At 35.7% G+C, this 21,183-nt stretch overlaps 1 protein-coding gene across 1 annotated transcript in view; it reads right to left on the bottom strand.

Annotated features, from left to right (window-relative positions):
* LOC138711635 (cell adhesion molecule DSCAML1-like) overlaps nucleotides 1-21,183 on the bottom strand; it is a 719,252-nt gene that overhangs the window by 638,145 nt on the left and 59,924 nt on the right. Inside the window, exon 3 of the mRNA XM_069842766.1 lies at nucleotides 1,182-1,244. Within this exon, the coding sequence (XP_069698867.1) occupies nucleotides 1,182-1,244 (63 nt within the window). The remainder of the gene's footprint in view (nucleotides 1-1,181; nucleotides 1,245-21,183) is intronic.

Here is a 21,183-nt window from a genome sequence, read left to right as displayed (position 1 = left end):
TTGATAAATAGAGAAGAGGAAACACTCTCCAGGTACTAATCAATATACGTTTTAACCTGTGGTCATTTTGAACTAGCAATAATAATTACAAAATGACACTTCAGGTATGAAATGTTAATCATGTCTGAATTTTACTGTGTAATTTACTAGTTAATCAGCTATACAGGTACCCAATTAGTTAGTCAGCTATAAATTTATCAAACCATTTAGTCAAGTAGTTAGTTACTCAACTAGTCAGTCACCTATTTAGTAACTTAACTAATTAGTCAGCTATAAATTTACCGAACTATTCAGGTGATAGTTACTCGACTAGTTATTCAACTAGTCAGTTTTCCAACTGGTTAGTCAGATAGTCAATTACCAAACTAATTAGTCAGCTGTTCATTTAGGCAACTACTTATTCAGCTATTAAATTACCCATGTAATTATTAGGTAATCAGTTATCAAACTAGTCAGACAGCTATTCAGTTACACAACTAGTTATTTAGCTATTCAATTACCCAACTAGTTAGTCAAGCAATCAGTTACTAAACTAGTTAGGCAGCTATTCATTGTCCATAGTTATTCAGATATTAATTTACTTGCTCCAATTTATTAAAACCGCTCGCGTGCCTGACGTTAAAGACTTCTAGTAGCCTATGGACTATATAAATATTCGATCACATATTTTGATGTGCTAAAGCAATAGGGTATAAAAAATCAATAATTAAATTCAATGTCATTACATATGCTGGAATAAATTGCACTAATTTTGTTTCTTACGAAGTATTCCATAATGAAGTTTATCAGAATAATATTATTTACATAAAGTAGATGATCAAATTTTGCAACGAGATTGCCCCAAAGCTTACTATGTTAGTGAAGCAAGTAGATAAGTTGTTCCCGCATATTCACTCACGCATGACTTGGCAGCAGTAGCGCTAAATTCTTCGGCAAATTCATATCGTTGGTAGCGATGTTGCTTACCCTAGCAGTATTATCATACTTTGGGCTATATCTTGTTGCTGACCCAAGCTAATCGAGGCCAAGCTGCTTCCAACTCTCCTCACCCTACGCTGCAACTTGGAATTCTCTCCGGTCCTAATTCCATCCCCTTCCCTCGGCAAAAGAATTAACAACTGTACCCACAAATTTCAACTAATTCCTGGGCCAGTTACACAAAATTAGCAACTCTCACATACCGTTGTTGAACTCTTCAATACTCGTAGGGATCCCGTTGGACTCCAAGTTACGTACTCGTCTGCCTGCAAGCAACAAAAACATCACGTTACCAATCATACATCGTCTGCTATATTACAAGACACTGAAACTTATTATGTCATTCACTAGTTGACAGGCGTTGCGAAGCACCGAAAAGATGTAGATTATGACAATTTTTATGTTTAACAGTTCAAGCCATTCAGAGAATATACGGGGAAATAATGGTGATGTAACGGATCTTTTGTAAAGTGAAAACTACAACAAGGGTAGAGGATAGAATCTGACATGTAGTTCTCTACAAATTACCAGTTTAATATAGTATGCACTAGATCGAAATCTCGTACAGTACGACTACTTAGTCCTGACAGTCGCCGGCAATATGCGCCTGGGTCAGGCGAGTCCATTTAATTACGCCAAGGGGTGTTTGGGTTAGTCACTCGCTTGCCTTCGGAGCGATCGGATGTCAGCTATGCGGTATAGCGTTGTGTTTCCAGTACAATTAAGCTGTACTGCATTCCTTTACCGACCACTCGCCCTTATCTCTTTTCCGGAGGACTCCCTACTACTCCTATTACTTCCTATCTTTCGCGTAGCTGAGCTGTCAGGACTAAATAATTGGTCTGTACCAGATGAGAAGTCACCAGAACTGACATCTAACTGATTTCATTGCTGAGTAGCTGTCTACTGTAGTTGAATGAATAAAAATGACTGGCAAGCTGGTTGCTTATTTGGGTAACAGATAAGTTGACTCCACAGTTTAGTAATTAGTTGGCTGAAAAATAAACTCAGTAGCTGACTGTCCAACTACACAGCTGATTATTTAATAGACGAACTAGCTAAAATGTAGTTTTGTGGGTAACTGGCTTAATTATTAATTGTCTAGTTGAATAATTAACTGACTATTGTTCTACTTAATTGGGAATCTAACAAAATGATTGACTACCTGAACGATTAAATATACGACAGAGTGGAAAATACTGCCACTTAACAGCCTGTAAGGGTACCTAAATAGGTGACTATATTCTATATCGTATATCTAAAAACTGATCAGCTGACTGACTAGTTGGGTGAATGAATTACTGACTAACTACTTGTATAACTGGCTACTTGATTATTTGGGTGACTTTACAAATGAGTAACTAATTGAGATCTGAATAGAGCTGACTGATTTGTAGGGTAAATAACTATCTGATTAACAAGTTAGGTAACTAAAGAGCTGAATTACAAGTTGAGTAACTGAACAGCTGCTAATTGGATGACTGAATCGCTGACTGACTACTTAGATAATCGACTACTTGACTATTTGGGTTACTTTATAGTTGAGTAACTAGCTGGGTATCTGAATAGCTGATTGACTGGTTGGGTAAATAACTACCTGATTAACTAGTTAGGTAACTGAATAGCTGAATTACTAGTTGAGTAGCTGAATAGCTGACTGACTAGTTAGGTGACTGAATCGCTGACTAACTACTTGAATAACCGACTACTTGACTCTTTGGGTTACTTTATACCTGACTAACTAGCTGGATATCTGAATAGCTGACTGACTATTTAGTAAATAACTACCTGATTAACCAGTTAAGTAACTGAATAGCTTAATTATTAGTTAAGTAGCTGAACACCTGACCGACTAGTTGGGTGTCTGAAGAGCTGACTAACTAGTTAGTAACTGAATAGTTGACTTGTTTTTGTGTAATTGTGTAGCTAACTTATGCACTAACTGAATGATATAACTAGGTTTCCCTTACTTACTAAACTGTCATATAAATTAACTGATTTATTCATTGTCAGATCGATTGACTGAGCGTAATCAGTAATTACTACTATTAGATCTAGATATTGAGTTACTAATTTATACTTTAATCGCTGTCTGCCTATATTATGCAGAGATGTATGTATGAACTGATTTATTTGCTAATGGAATTTTTTCTTGTTTACCTGGTATATTATTTCACTGGTTACTATTTACATTATTGATTTGACCGATATTCTCTATGACTAATGAACTGACTTCTGACCGAATGACCGAGTGACTGGAGGCTGAGTGGCTGACTTCAGTTGATTAACTCAATGACTGAATTCCACGAGTGCCTGAGGCTACACTCTTCCCCTCATATATCTTGATGGCATGGTGCATAGTCGTAGGGGAGAACTTTAGAAGGCAATAATGGTTTGAAAGCGAGTGGATTGAAAGCGGCAACAAAGCAGCTGTGAGGATCGACAGAGAACAAGATGGATGGAACAAGTTTCTGCCGCTAATGGAATCGAGTAAGACAATGACACGGGACGCCATGTTTTACAACGCGGCAAAAAGATGCAAGATGGATGAATGAGATCGGATTCGCAGGCGTGTCGCACGACTACCGAAAAACCAGGAATTTTATATCAGTGTGATTGCAGAGCTCTGATTCCAAAGCTGGGATACATGTGTACGTTCTGTAACAGCACTGAAGTCCATAAGCTTGAAGAATCGGGTTCAGACACAGATGTATTTCAACCATAATATAACTTCTAGTAAGTCTCCAGAGTGCAGTCTACTTCGCAAAATTGAGTACCGAATATTTTATGTCGGTTAACTATAAACTTTTCGTTGTAAGAAAAATTCGAATGTAAACAATAGCACGTGAATGAAGTGAGGCTTCATTGGCCACTGTTTGGCGTCATAGATCCGCAGGACTTGTTCCCGTCTACTGTTGTACATTCTGTTTCATATTAAACAATTCCCGTTACTCGTCAAGTAGGCCTTAACCTCACTACTATGCATTTGTTTGTTTAGGAAACATTTACTTTATAATTACTGCAATTAAACTATTTTTAAGTCTTACATCTTCACAATGGATAGGTGAGGATACAGAAGCCATACTTCAGTACCATGTGCTTACATGAACAACTACGAGCTCAAGTGACGCCAGCTTGTTACAAGAACAAACTACCTCGGTATTAATGTTGGTTTTCATCCGCGTTCATAGTACATAACAAAATATAAAAGTGTCTTTTCTTTTACATAGCGTTTTACACATGAGTGAAATTAAATGTTTCATCGTATTTAACAACTAGAATTCAATTTTTTTATTTTCAAATAATACAAGATTGTGGTTTTCAAATACGGAACTATATCTTCCTGCGTCATGCGAGTGTTTCGACTGGGAGCCAATCACGGGTATGACAGCAACGTGCTTATGTTTATATTAGGATTTTTCTTACAGAGAAAACAGTATACGGCCGGAGCTTTCTTCAGAGTTGCATTCAAAGAAATGTGGAGGGCTCTATCTCTCTGCCTTGTGTTGTCATTTTTAGAAACACTTCTAATGTCATCATTTAGCAGATCCTTCATAGCAATTGACTATTGTCATTTAGAATTTATCGTGACTGACAAATACCAAACCCTGACAAGAAAAAAAAAGAAGTGCTGGATGTAAATATGATCCCTATTCCTGTGTGCGGTTGTCAAATATGGTCGCTAATAGACAAGAACAAGGCAATGCTTCAAAGATATGAAAAGAAAATCAAACGCATTTTTACAAACATCTTTCTAAAGGACAGATTACGGAGCATCGACATAAGGAAGAAGATGGATATGTCTGATATGGTGACGACAGCACAACGAAAGAAGAGAAAATGAGGTGGCCACGTGTGCAGACTTCATCCGACAAGGTGGAGGCTGATGCAACGTGGGACCCAAAAACTGGAAAGAGGAACTTTGAGAGACCACGAGCGCATTGGTTGGGCAAACCTGAACAACTGCAAAACTTCTTGGAGACAGCTGGAATAAAGGCGGGCAGTATAAAATATGCTAAGGGTTACGAACAATAATGAGATGAATTACAGACATTGTTAAATTAAAAGAGAATAGGCTTAATCCTTGCCAGTAGTAGCTTCCCTGGTAAGTAACAAAGGCCCTTACCCTTTTGGGATTCAGTAGGTTTATCTTTATCATTGTTTCTGTAAAAAACTGGAAATTACTGCAACATATTGTTATTATCCAGATTCCAGAAAAAATTTTCTTATATGAATTTCTGTTCTGTTAAACAAAAACTTATTTTAATTTTCGTTTTATTGCTCACACATTTAAATTATATTCACGAGACAATTTAAATGATTTCCTAAGCTTTCGCTCTGATTATGATAATAGGCAGAAATTTAGGTATTAGACTGTATACTGTAACTTAGGATCTCCAATGTGTCGGAACTGCAACAGCTGCAAATTTCAACATGTTCAGGGAAAAAGACCAAGTTTTTTTAAATAGTCAGGCTTAACATATTACTCCTTTGGTCCTAGCCTACTAATTTTTCTAAATAATGGAACCTGTGAGTAGTAACTGAATATAGGATATGTGAAGTTCCAGTATACGGAGGAATATCCCTACGCCTGCTTATGAATACACATTTCATTCAGTTAATTATGTCTATAAATCTGGTTCTGAAAAGGTAAAGTAAAATTTGAAAAAGAGAGTTGTATGGAAAGTATATGTAGTTTGTATTATTTGTACAGGTTAACTGTTAATTAATGTTCACATTTAAATTTAAATTTTCTTTTGTCTTTTCAATTCTTATTAATACAAATTATTATTATTATTATTATTATTATTATTATTATTATTATTATTATTATTAGTATTACAGTAATGTTTCCCTTATTCTGCACCATAGCGTTGTGCTCTATGTCATCATGGTTCGAGTGTTCATACGGAAAGAAATTTTCTCATGAAATTTCGCCCAGTGTACGGAACTGATGCCCACCTACCATCGTGATAAATTTTGAGAAGATAGATTAGGCACTGAACTCCGGCTTTGCGATATCGCTATTTCAGTTGGGAGGAACACTGTGCTAGACAATGTTGCACCTGTACTGGTTGCATGATCTTTCTCATCTGCTAGGGCATGTGGACGTGAGGTCACCAGCCGGCTCGTATTTATTGGATCACTACTGACTGTCGCGCACACAATAATAATAATAATAATAATAATAATAATAATAATAATAATAATAATAATTATTATTATTATTATTATTATTATTATTATTATCACTATTATTTTATTATTATTATTATTATTATTATTATTATTATTACCATTTTCATTATTAGTATTACTTTTATTATCACCATTATTATTACTTTTTCTTGTCATCACAAAGAAAAAGTACTTTGTTGTATTTTCTGAAAAAAATAATTCTGGAAAAAGATGCACAATATAAGCTATATAAGTTGTCAAATGTATGAAGCTAGTTTAGCAGAGTTCACTGAGCAAAAAAAAATTAACGGTTTTTCTATCTATGGACTTCGATTTTAAGAAATCATGTCTATAGTTTTGTATAATATGTAGTGATACGGCCACCTACTCCATATTAATCTAAATTTCTGGAGAAGAAACTTTGAAGATGTAGAAAAGCAACGCTGCGAAAAATGTTTATGAATATGAAGCGCTAAATTCGCGACACACTTTCGCTTCTGCATAGGTTATTATGAATATCATAAAGCACATGAATAGGGACTCTAACATTCACCTCGCTAGATAGCAGCTCTCTCTCAATCACCAATTTCACCGACGCCAAATAATTGCGCAGTTTATACTGCATTATCATATATAAACAAAATATTAATAATGATGAGTCCACACCTGTGGAGTAACGGTCAGCGTGTCTGGCTGCGAAACCAGGTGGCCCGGGTTCGAATCCCGGTTGAGGCAAGTTACTTGGTTCAGGTTTTTTTCCGGGGTTTTCCCTCAACCCAAGACGAGCAAATGCTGAGTAACTTTCGGTGCTGCACCCTGGACTCATTTCACCGGCATTATCACCTTCATATCATTCAGACGCTAAATAACCTAGAAGTTGATACAGCTCGTAAAATAACCCAATAAAAAATAATGATGATGATAATGATAATAATAATAATAATAATAATAATAATAGTGCTGAAAAACATTATTTTGCTATTTTACCGGTTTATTTGGTATAACTGAATCACAATATTGAGAAACCTTACATGTCCATTTTTTACGAAATTGAGTTAGGCCTGTATATGATTTCGTATTCTAAACACGTAGACTCATGATGTTATGAAGAGAAACCCCACATATTCCCATCAACATTCATTTTAGCTAAAGTATTAAGAAAAAATAATTTGAGCACAAATCTAGGACCTGAGATGTTTTTTATATCTCCTGAAAAGTTTAGTTTTCTATACATGGGGGGGGGGGGGGCTTCTCAATATTCCAGTTTAATTGTGATGTCCAATAAAGAAATAGAATAATATCATATTATGTCAAGTTCACTCTATATGGCTGAAAGTCCAAAGCAAACAACTATTTTTCATACCTCGATTATTTGTTCCAAATGTCTATAAAATCAATCACATACATGCAATCTGTCTATTATGAGTAAATAAAAACAGCTCCATGACGTCATGGAGCGCGTTTTTGGTGCATGAGTCAACAGCCTTTCCCCTTGGGGCTTTTCATTCGCTCCGTTGCATTTTACGACAACAAAAAGTGGCAACGAAATAAAGAAAGCAGGCGCCAGGCAACCATATTCCTCAAAATGAACAAAAAGCCCCTCCGCATTATGGATGCAGTACCCCGCGGTTTATTTAACTGCTACTGTGGTTATGCTACTTGCATGGGAAGGGAGAACCCTCGGGCTTGGATTGAGAGGGTTGACCAAACACCAGTTATGGCCTATTTTATCGTCAGATATGTTGTACCTTGGTTTGCACGTGTGTCATTAATGCAGAGTTGTTGTGGTATGTTCGTTATAATATATGCTTCGTCTATGGACAACTTTTTGTAGTGTCACGTATTATACTTGAATATGCAATTGAGATGCTTGCTTTAAATACTATATTTTTATCTGAATATGTATGTATTTATTAAACACTGCAATTGGGTATACACCCGGTGGCAGTGATATACAGAGTGTTTCAGAGGTGGTATAACAAACTTTATGCTCGACCATGCCGAAATGTAGTAATGATACACTTGGTAACAGCCCTTTAATGGACCTCATTAAAGTACACCTATTCATTAAAGTTCAGGTGTTCCACCAATCAGAAAACACAATTGAAGCAATATGAAAGCGCAAGTATCGATTATTCTCGGATATGCAATCGAAAGACAACTAGCGAAACGTCACGGAGGCTGGAAATCCAATACTGTCGCAGAAGGTTGTGTTCTGTTACTATAATAATTAGCGTTAATTGTAAACAATATTAAAATAAATTCAATTTGTCATCTCGTTTTTCAATGTCTAAATCAATTTCAAGGTTATATCAAGATTAATCTTTATTTACTCTCCAGATTATATCAAGGTCAATGGCATTTGTTTCTAGGGAAAAATCAATACTTTCGCGTCTTCGCACATCTCACAATTTACAAGATATTGCACAAGGTCAGTTCCGCTCCCCAGTCAGATAAGAATAACATGAATACTTATGAATAATTTCAAGTTAGAAATATGGTCGAGCATAACAAGTCGTATCAAACTTGCCTATAATGGTAATTAAGACGCTCGTATTAAAATTCTGAAACGAGCGCAAGCGAGTTTCATAAACATACTCGCGTCTTAATTACTACCACTATAGGCTCGTTGCATAATGTACTATTCAGGGATAATGTCGAAGGGCACATGCATCAATTTGAGATAAGGAACCGGGAATGACTGAGTCGAATGCTAATAAGCAAAAATAGTTATGTGGCAATGGAATTGTAATTTGACACCACGTGCCCTCCTTCCCTTAACTTTTGGAACAGTCGTGGAAAAATGGTATGGGCCGGATGTCTCCTACGTGGGTACTGGTACCGATAAAATCTGTGAGCTTCTCTACTGTTCCCATTGGCTCACCCGTATTCGAAAATCAGATCTGCTTATTCCGCTCTCGTATACTCCTCCATTTCACTAGGACTGATCCACTGGACACTGTAACTTGTACACATACTGTACACTGCTGTCTACAGACGTGCATATCAGGACCGACCATGTCCGTTACACATTACGCTATCTGCATTTCTTTAGTGTAGTTTCCTGTCCCCATCCCTCAGACAGCGCACTGAATGGAGTACTGTAAGTAGACAACGTAAACAACGTCAGATGAATACAGTATGTGTAAGATGTACAGTTAAATACACATAAATAAGATTTACAGAGGAATTAAATTATTTCTTATTTCAACACAACTATTTTTGCTTGTAACTTTCGACTCGGTCATTTTCGGGCTAGGCGTCTTTATCTCAAATTGATACATGTGCCCTTCGCCATCATCCCTGAAAGTTTCACCTCGGTAACACCCTGTAATATACAATAGTAACATTACAATAAATATTAATGAAATTTACAATAATTGCAGGAATAAAAAATAAAAATAAAATAAACGTAAATCTAATTCTAACTATAATTAAATACATGCAATAAACCTAGGACTATAAAAAACTATGATATAATAACGCCTACAATAAGCAAAAGTAAACCTAACTTATAAGTACTTCTATTAAACCCAACTATTATCAACTTAAGTAATTACATATTATCTTAATTAATTACATATCAACTTAATTATCATCTTAATTAATTACATATGATCTTAATTAATTACATATCAATTTAATTAATTACATGACACAACTTAGTTAATTACACTGCATCTATAATTACATTTTCAGTCTAATCTTCTCAACCTTTCCTTAAATGTATTGATTTTGAGAGGACCACCCTGAAAGATTGCCGCAGGTAAACTGTTCCATTGTACTATTGTGCGGTTAACAAAGGAAAATTTTGCCACATCCGTTCTTATCAGCCCTGCCTAAGTATGATGGTGTCACTAATCTAGAAATTGATGTCGGTCCATACTTTGTGTCCCATTTGTGACTTAAACAATGCGGTCAGTCTGGTTTTTCGTTGCCTCGATTTGAGAAATTCCCACCCTAAGTCTTTCACTATCTCTTCACCATGTCTCCTTCCCATTTTTACATATTTTTCAGCCCTGCATTGGACCTTTTCTATTGAATCGATTTGGTTTTGTTTGTATGGATTCCAACCTACTGCTCCGTATTCCATAATTGGGCGAACAAAGGTTTTGTACGCCAATTCTTTTGATCTTTGGTTAGATATATAGATATGTTTCATGAATAATTTTTGTGGTGTCACTTCTGTATCTTATGTGAATATGTCTATGTCGAATAATTTCAGTGCTGTGACTTCTTTATCGTAAGTAATACCGCGAGTGATTTTCATGTTGTCGACAATTTCTCTAGCGCGGAGCGAATCGAAGCGCGAGGAAAATTATCCACAAAAAAAAAAAAATAAATAAGTCCACGAGTAATACTTGCTAAGCCTATTTCGTGAATAGAATATTCCATAAACAGCATTAATAAAATAAAAATAATAACATATTTTTCTTCAATTTAATTTACTTTTATATCAAACTTCATCTACTGTTAAGAATGACGAATACGAGAACGCGTGCATGAAAATCAATGAAATGAGGAATGGTGTGAAATATTTAATTTTATTAAACTAAATGTTATCTAAATTTGTCACTTAAGCTATTCATTCGGTGTTCTGCCCCAGGGGAGGTCTTTTACTGCAAACCCAGCATTCTCCAATCTTTCCTATTATCTGCCTACTCTTTGTCTCATCATATGATCCATATAGCTTAATGTCGTCTATCATCTGATACCTTCTTCTACCCCGAATTCTTCTCCCGTTCACCATTCCTTCCAGTGCATCCTTCAGTAGGCAATTTCTTCTCAGCCAGTAACCCAACCAATTCCTATTCCTCTTCCTCATCAGTTTCAGCATCATTCATTCTTCACCCACTCTTTCCAACACAACTTCATTTGTTATTCTGTCTGGCCATTTCATACGTTCCATTCTTCTCCATATCCACGTTTCAAATGCTTCTATTTGCTTCTCTTCACTTCGTCGTAATATCCATGTTTCTGAGTCGGCCTGGTTGGCGCAGTTGGTATAGCTCTGGCCTTCTATGTCCGAGGTTACGGGTTCGATCTCGAGCCAGGTCAATGACATATTTTAAGTGTGCTTAAATGCGACAGGCTCATGTCAGTAGATTTACTGACAGGTACAAGAACTCATGCGGAAGAAAATTCCGGCACACCAGCGACGCTGGTATAACCTCGGGAGTTGCGAGCGTCATTAACTAAATCATAACATTACAACATGAATGTTTCTGCCCCATACAATGCCATACTCCATACAAAGCACTTCACTAGTCTCTTTCTTAGTTCTTTTTCCACAGGTCCGCAGAAACTGCTCATTTTTCTAGTAAATGTTTCCTTTGCCATTGCTATTCTCCTTTTCACTTCCTGACAGCAGCTCATGTTACTGAGCAAGTATTTGAAGCTATCCACTTGCTCTACTGCCTCATTTAGAATTTGCACGTTTATCTCTGTATTTTTCTTCCCACGACCATGGGTTTCATCTTATATGCATTTATCTTCATCCCATACTGCTCAAAGCTGTCATTTAGCTTCAGTAGCATATCCTTTAATATCATTTCCTCTTGTGCTAAGAACGCCATATCATCAGCAAATCTTATGCACTTTATTCTTCTTTCTCTTACTATCACTCCTCCAATGTTCTGGAAACAGTTCTTTACTAAATCCTCCAAGTAGATGTTGAACAGGGTAGGTGATAAATGACATCCTTGATGTACTCCTCTCCCAATTTCACTTCCTTCTGACATTTCTTCTCCTATCCTGACTTTGACTCGTTGTTTCATATAAAGATTACTGAACAATCTCCTCTCTTTGCAATCTACACCAATTATAAACAGCGTTAATAAAATTAAAATAATACCATATTTTATTCAACTTAATTCACTTGCATATCGAACTTAATCTAGTGTTAAGAATCTCAACTAAGAATACGAGAACAGGAGAATAAGTGAAATGCGGAATGATGTCAAATATTGAATTTTATTAAATTCACTGTTATCTAAACACAATTAAATTTGTCATTTAAGCTATGTTGATTCTAATTAAGCTTCAAAATATCGATTTTAATACACTTTTATGCTTTCTGAGTGAAAGCACATTATGGAATTGGCATTTTTTATTTTACTAGAGCTTCCTCAAATTAGAGGCTGCCATTAGACAAAGCATACAGAACAATACAAGAACAAATAGATGATGAAAGATAACAGAGTAAGAAAAAAAGTAAACAAGCACACAAACAAAAAATAATGGCAGTATACAGAATAAAAAAAGTTACAAGTAAAGAAGCAGTGAAAGCTAATAAGAGTCTTTAGTTCGATAGGGTGAGGTTTTCAATAACTCTGATCCTCCGTCTTTTCCAGCGGTTCAAAAGAATTGGGATGAAATACTAATCTCTCTTGTTAAGGAGTCCCTTCAGTATCTTTTTCTTCAGATACAGATCGTGCTCGTTTTTTTGGCTCTCCAACAAAATGTTTCAGGATCTTGGCTTCATGCAATTCCTTCCCCTAACATCGGTACCCTTATGGACCCCAGATCCTTTAAAGTTTCGGTTGCAAAATCTGCCACATTCATAAATGTATCTGTGGCAATATTGTAGATTCTTATGGCCACCATGCCTTAAGTTATGTCATGAGTAATGGGCGTCTCTCTCGTCATTCATCGCTCAATGACACCATTAAAAGAGCATTAACATCCTCAGGGGTTCCATACATCTTAGAACTTTCCGGGATCAGCCGTTCAGACGGCAAGAGACCCGATGGTCTGACTCTAGTCCCATGGCGTGTAGGCAAATCCTTAATTTGGGATTCCACTTGTGTGGATACACTGGCCCCTTCTCATTTGTCTTCAACCTCTAAGACACCAGGATCTGCAGCAGAAAGTGCCGCTGTCAGTAACACCATAAATATAAACATCTTGCAGATAATTATATTTTTGTCCCTTTTGCGGTTGAAACGTTTGGATCATGGTGTAGTGAAGCCAAACCTCTCATCTCCACCATTGGCAGAAGTTTAGTGCAGCTTTCTGGGGACCCTCGATGCAGTCAGTGTCTACGTCAGCGCATTGGTATCGCCATTCAGCGCGGTAATGCTACAAGTATTCTTGAATCGTTCCCCGAGTCCTCTTATTTAGATGACATTTTCTTCCTTTAATTATTCAATTTGTTTGCATTCTATTATAGTATACATGTCAATGTGAATACAATTTTTTTTATTTGTAAAACTAAATTTTTCAGAAAATGTAGTAAAACAAGATTGGCTTTGTGCAATTTAGTCTATTGGTTGAAAAACATCTGTGATTTCACCAAATTTAACGAAATTTTCATTTATGAAATTGCAAGTTGTGTATAACTTGGACATACTGTTTAGTGTATGTACTGATTTTGAAATATTAATTTAATTTAATTTAATTTCTTCCTGTAACCACTACAGGTTGCCATCGACAAAGAGTACCATGATACAATAGAGTAAATGCCTTGGGGCTTAGTGATAAATTTTTGTTAGAGTGAAAAATAAACAATTTGAATTATACTGAAACACATTATATTAAACGAAGTAACGTCAAGGAGATGCGAATTAGTCATGGTCCATATGTATGATGCCTTAAAATAGCTATTGAGCCTTTGAGTGCTGCAATTGTTAGATCTCTTAAAATACTTTTATGCAGGCCAAAAGATTTACAGAAGTCGACTAGGAACCGGGGTATGGTCCAGCGGGCTCCTATTATTAGTCCCGTAATGACGATGGATTCCAGATGGTATTTGTCCTTATAAAAACTGATGGAAGGTTCATATATATATATATATATATATATATATATATATACATATTCCTTTTTTCCTCGTGTACTTCTTCTGGCTGGTGTTCGTGCGATTCGAATCTCACAGTAGGGTCTATGATGTAACTTTCAAGAGAGGGAGGTTTAAATGCAATTATGTCAATTCTGCGATTACTGCCCTCACTGGATATGCCGTGTACTTCTTCATATACTGAATAACCTTTGTTCCTTAAGGCAGTTGCTATTATAGATCTTACTGTATGATGCCGCGTATTTCGTAGAAGTTCACCGTGTGGACAGGCCCCCAGGACATGGGCAAGGGTTTCAACCTCCCTGTCGCAACGTCGACAGAGGTTACTGCCCGAAGACCTGCCAGGTACACTACGCACAGCTGACACGTTCGCATTCATCTTGATTGCTTCCCTCCACTCACTACAGGAAAGATCCTTGTGATTCCGGATCCACTTATTGGCCGGGGTATATTGTTGGTATAAGAGCACGCCTTTTCCTTTATGTTTTTTTCTGGCTCCAGTTCTCAAACGTTTTTTCTCTTAATACTTGCCGTACCTTTCGCGTATCTACAGTGCCGTACTTGTCCAAAATATTTGCTGATTCGGTGATATTGAGTGCTATGAGACTGGATGTAATTTCTTGGGATAATTTCCTTGTTGCATGTAGGAAGGAATTATTGGATTTAAGCAATATCTTACATGCGTTTATATTTTGTAAGTATAATTCCCATGCTGAACAGAATAAACCTAATCCCTTGAATTTTGTGTCTGTATACAACATATCTGTAGGAAGGTCATTAGGCAGTTGCAGTATTTCTTTCAGCACACCCCTTATCATAATATTTGCATCCACTATGAATTTATTAGAAATTTTTTTGGAGGCACTGTCTGAAATGGATATATTAGACTAGGACAGATTGAGGTGTTAATGATGTTGTATTTTTGATCCGCTTGTAAGTGTGGTGAAGAAATAAGCAATTCTACATTTGTTCTTAGTTTAGACAGTGTTGAAAGAGGATCAAAATTAATCTCGTCATAAAAATTGACTCCTAGATAGCGAATGAAGTCACCTCTTTGCAAACCAGCTATTTCATTTCCAGACGAGATGTGGAAATTTTCTTCAAACAGCTGACTCTTTTTAATACACATGCCTTTACACTTGTTAATGCTAATATCTAGTCCGATTTCATGGAATTGTTGAACTGCGTGATTGAAGAGTGTTAAAGCGGATTTTTTGTCTTTACCAATGATAACAATATCATCTGCGAAGCCTATTACAGTTAATTGATCTTCAGATGGACTTAAGTTAAATCCATACTGAGTAGTCATGCCGTTTCACTAAGTTCGTTCAAAATATGGTCAATGCATAGATTGAAAAGAGTAGGTGACAAAGGGGAACCTTGTAACACACCTCTGACTATGGTGATGGCTTTTGTTTTACCATTGTCAGATTGAATCGTTGTAATATTGCCTGTCTGTAAGCTGAAGATCAGATTTGTGAGTTTAGTTGGAATGGGTAATGATAAATAATTTAGAGAAATTATTGATAAAACTTTTCTCACACTAGTTTATTAAACAGTGCCGGACTGTAAAGAAAACAACTATTGCAATGTCCATAGTTTATATGTTGTACAATTTTACAGTATTGTGAAATTTTGGTTAAATTGAATTTTGCTACCAATTTTTTTCTATTGTTCTATTAAAATTATAGCTTGTAGCCTATTAACCTGTTGTATCCTTTAGGATAGGCCTACTTTTTTAAATTTAAGGGTTAAAATTAAAAGTATTTGTTGATTGGTTGTTTCGTAGTTTGTTTATAATGTTGTTATAATGTTTCTCGTTAATTTGTACTTAGGATTTCAGTGAGGATGAGCTGTCACTGCCTTCTAAATATTCCACGTACTAACCAGGAAAACTTGCGAATTAGTTGCGACAAGATTATTTCGGCAATATTGTAGTAATATATAGGCATGACTGGTCGAAACTCAACGAATTTTAGTAAGGGATTGGTTACGATCGCATGAGCAAAATAGTCATTTAATCGATATATATTCCGTGAATCTTTCTTTTGGAGTAATTTCTGTGAATAAATAAAAATATATTATTTTGAGTAATAAATGGTAGTTGTGATACAAGACACAAAGCAGATTCCTATTTGTCCCTTCTTTGTCTGAGTCGTTATAAAAATTGAGTTCACTGTTCATATATTATGGTCTTCAGTAATAATAATAAAAATATTAATCCGTGGCGCCATAGCCCTTGAAAGGCCCAGATCGAGCAGTTGGCTGCTGACCTCACGTTCACATGCCGAAACAGAGGTGGACGATCATCGAAACAGAATGGATGTATCGTGTGATTAGCACGATGGTTCTCCACAGGATTTCGATACCTATCGTAGCTCCCCAAGTGCATCACGATGCTGGGTGGGCACCGGTCCCATAAACTGGCCGAAATTTCATGAGAAAATTTCTTCCCCCATGAGGAATCGAACCAGCGCGCATTCCGTAACACGAGTCCTAGGCAGGATGCCTTAGACCATGACGCCAGGGCGCGGGACTATAGTCTTCAATACACTGCATAATTATCTTAAAGCTTTAGAAATGAAAGCAAAAAGTTTCAGAGATTAATTGGTTACTTTTAAAACTCATGTCACTCTTTTATCATTTTCGTTTTAACTGATTAATTGAAAATCGCAGCCTCGACGCATTATTCTATGTTGAAACATCGTAAGTCTGTTATATAGAATGGCTATGAGGACAACACATATAGTTGTTTTAGTAAAATCGTACGTAATTATGCACACGAAATTAAACAGGATTCTTCAAGTGTATAATATAAAATGTGCTACTTTGACATCTTCCTAGGCGATTTGATTTTCTCTAGTCATCAGATGGCTATTGTGTAGTTATTCTTAAGTTTACGGTAATTGTGCTGGTAATGACGAAGTAGTAGTTTGAAATCACTCTCAGTGTACACGATTCATTCGACTCCAACAAGTCTGCCAAAAGTAGCTTTTGCTAAAATTTGTATGAAGCTTTGACAAGTGAAATAGAGAACACGGAAAGATTAGCTATAAAAGCTACACTATTGATTGGATGTCTCGTATGCAAATGTGAGGAAGACAATAGAGGATATGTGATTATCGGATCGCTTGCAGCAATGTTCCTAGTAGGATATTTATGAACATCGGATTTAGCCTTGATAACTTAAGATAAAATGAAAGGTTCAGAGCCATAGTGGGCCAAGCGCCATTTATTAAAAAGGAAGAAAGCAAGGGTTAAAGTTAAGTGAACACCATAGTTTAATGAAGATTAACATATCATTTAGTTTTAATGTTTATACTTTATATTACTTGCTGTATATTTCCATTGAATTATGGTAATAAGTTCATTTTAACCCTTGTTTTCTACGGTTTTAATAAATGGCGCTTGGCCCACTATGGTTCCGAACACTTCAAATGATCATGGAAAAATTTTAGAAAAAAAAATTTCTACAAACAAATTAATAAGTTTCATTGCATTGAATTTCAAATCGTCGAGCAATATTCTAATTTTGAAGTACTAAATGCATAAAGTTTGTAAGGTAGATATATTGAAGTATTTTGAGTTATGAAAAATGAAACGTAGAACTTTATATTCATTAATAATAATAATAATAATAATAATAATAATAATAATAATAATATGTTGGGAGATACACTAAATCGTAATGAAATTTGGAGCTTCCAAAGATTGTGTGATGTAAATAACAATAAGTCATGAAACGGAAGTCAGATTTTTAGTAGGTTATTTTACGACGCTGTATCAGCATCTCAGGTTATTTAGCGTCTGAGTGAAATGAAGGTGTTAATACCAGTAACATGAGTTCTCGGTCCAGCACCGATAGTTACCCAGCATTTGCTCTTATTGGATTTAGGGAAAACCCAGGAAAATCTGAACCAGGTAAAATGCCCTAACCGAAATTCGAACCTGGGTCACCTAGTTTCGCGGTCAGACAGGCTGATTGTGACTCCACAGATATGGATCGGACCGACGTCAGATTGAATACTATAAAAACATAATGGTTCTCATGATAATGATTTATGAATATAACTGCATCATAAAGTCTTTCGTGAGAACATGCTGGAAGCAGCGGGGAACAGAATGCTTGCAAAATATGTTTCAAATAAACCGCCGAACAATTTCTCCCAATACAGAATGGGTCAAAAGTCGCATTCCCTGAACATATCCTTTCATTTAATTACATTCAATTTACATCTGACTACACATTACTTTACTGATTTTGTTCCAAATGGAGACCCTGTTTCTCGTTACACAATTCACAACGTTTAGACACTGATTTACAGATGACAGAACATAACTCACGATTTTCATCGATTTTCTGGAATGATTGTTCGATCATTTGTCACAACTGATGCAGAGCCTGCGGTTTCTGAGCAAAAACATTTTTCAGGATAGCTCACAGCGAAAAATCACATTGCGTCAGGTCGCATGATCTGGGTGGTCATTCTGTTGTGCCACGATGGCTAATTCATTCACCGAATTGCTGGTTCTAGAAGTCCCTCGCTCCTATACCAAAATGAGGGCGTGATCCATCCTATTGCCATATCAAGTGCATATCGGCAAAACGAGGTCTATTTTCAAGACATGGCATCGTAAAAACATTTGGTTGTCAACCCACCACTTATTACACTAGGTATTCGTTTATTCAAGTTATATCTGTATATGTGTACAAGTATTAAATCTAAGGAAGAATATTGGGGAAAGTCACTTTAGACTCACCTTGTATATTAGGTATTTTGTGTGCCCGCGAAAGCGTGTGGCCTACCAGTGAGTAAATGATTATTAACAGACATGTGGCCTAATTCAAATGGGGTGCTATGTATAGACATTTCCCTAGCCCGCGCTATGAGCGTGTTAAACTAGCCCCGGCTATCGAGTGTTTGCTTGTACAGGATTCATATCATATCATATCATATCATATCATATCATATCATATCATATCATATCATATCATATCATATCATATCATATCATATCATATCATATATCATATCATATCATATCATATCATATCATATCATATCATATCATATCATATCATATCGTATCATATCATATATCATTACATATATCATATCATTTCATATCATATCATATATCATAGCATCATATATCATATCATATCATATCATATCATATCATATCATATCATATCATATCATATCATATCATATCATATCATATCATATCATATCATATCATATCATATCATATCATATCATATCATATCATATCATATCATATCATATCATATCATATCGCTAACACTGGTTTATGAATACGAAAAACGTTAGTTCGCTGATCATCCACCGGAAGCCCGCGCTAAGAATGTCTATGAATATGGCCCATGGTGTTTAATAGTGATTTAAAACGTATTATTAATCGCCAGTATAATGACAATTTGTTTTCAGGTTTTAAATGTGTTCTGGACATTTTTATAGCCTACTAATGAGAACAACAGTACATATTCATTATTTGATTCCTTAACATTGTTACCAGTATGGTTCATTGCCACAGCTTGAGAAAACAGAGAACCAAAAACAACACTAATACGTACGAAAATATATTCAATTGCATTTTTCGAGATTCGGAAATGGGTATGTTGAATTTGTAAATGTAGCTGCTACAATTTTACAGTGGTGAACAGTTCAAAATGTGTTCGCTGTAAATTGTGTTTTAGGAGGAAACCTTGAAGTTAAGTGTAGGTATTTATTTCATTTTAGAATTTCTGTAATTACGCAAGGAATTCTAGCAGTCTAATAAGAAAGGCATGCAAAACATTCTAAATTCAGCCTGCATTTAGGGTGAAAATTTTGAAAGAAATTATTGCTCTCACGCCCAAAGAATTAATTAAAAACTCAGCGAATGAGAAGAAATTAAATGAAAGCAGACGATTCCCAACAGCAGGGAATTTCTCTTGTAGTTCTTTTTAAAGCACTCGGTAAACAATTCTCAGAAAAATCAGAAAGGAGGGAAGTGTCAAAACTTCGGTTATATCAAACTAAATGCAATTTTATATCACAGTATGTACCTTAATTTATTTTCATATTTTTTAAATTCCATTCCGTTTCTTGGTCTCCATTAGGTTTGGGTTGTTGAATTTGTTAATAGTTTCATATCGTATACATCGGTGAAAGTAAAATTTTAAATATCATGTGCTTTTATTTAAAGAAAACAGTACTGTAGATGGCGGGACAATATCAAATTCGTTAATTAATGGGTCAATTATTACCTTGAAAAAATGTACTACACGTTTTCACATCATGTTACATGAATTCGATAAATTTTGTATTATAAATACTTCAAGTTACCTTCCATAGTTATAATTAGGCTTTTTGGTATTCCACCGTGATCTGGAACTTTACATTTTCAACGTTTCGGAGTCAGTATCACAGCCTATCGTCGTACTATTTCCACGAGAGATTGAACGACTATAGTTGTTCGATAGAATGTTACTCGTAATTGTATATGTAGCGCTTGAATTGTCAAAACAGCCTAGTTCAAGAACATGGTATTAGCACGGTCTAGTATATACAGTCACGAAACTCAATACGTAGTAAATATGCATCCATAGATAGTTGCTAACCACTAGGATCGCCAATATCACATCATTACAGATAATGCGAAATAGTACCAGCACAGTCTATTGTTCCTAGCACCCTCACAACTCAAGCTTCGTGACTGTATATACTAGACTGTGGTATTGGGCCTACTACAGGATTCACATTAAATGCGTAATATTTGCAATGAATTTGGATAATCCTGAAGTTTAGCTCTACAAATGGCCTATCTTGGAACATATTGCTATGACATATATGTAGAGTCCTGCGTTTGGTTACTTGGAGTAAATGTTAGGTGTGCATGGTTCAATTACAATAGCTTCGCTTCGAACTGAGAGCTCTGACTCTTTTCCACAATCCGTATCTTGTTCTTACATCTACTTATTCGTGTGTCTGCCTATATAGGCACTGAACCATGAGAGTAGTACTCAGGTATAAAATATATTTAACGTGGACTTAATAACAAACTATATATATATATATATATATATATATATATATATATATACAGAGTGTTTAAAAAATACGGGGCATAATTTCAGGTATGTATTTCCCACATGTAGACAATCAAAATAGTTCATTACAACATGTGTCCGGAAATGCTTTATTTCCGAGTTATGGCCTTCA

Source organism: Periplaneta americana, chromosome 13 (genome assembly GCF_040183065.1).
Source record: "Periplaneta americana isolate PAMFEO1 chromosome 13, P.americana_PAMFEO1_priV1, whole genome shotgun sequence".
NCBI lineage: Eukaryota > Metazoa > Arthropoda > Insecta > Blattodea > Blattidae > Periplaneta > Periplaneta americana.
The sequence above is the reverse complement of the archived record's forward strand: the minus strand, read 5'-3'. Positions and strand labels throughout refer to the sequence as shown.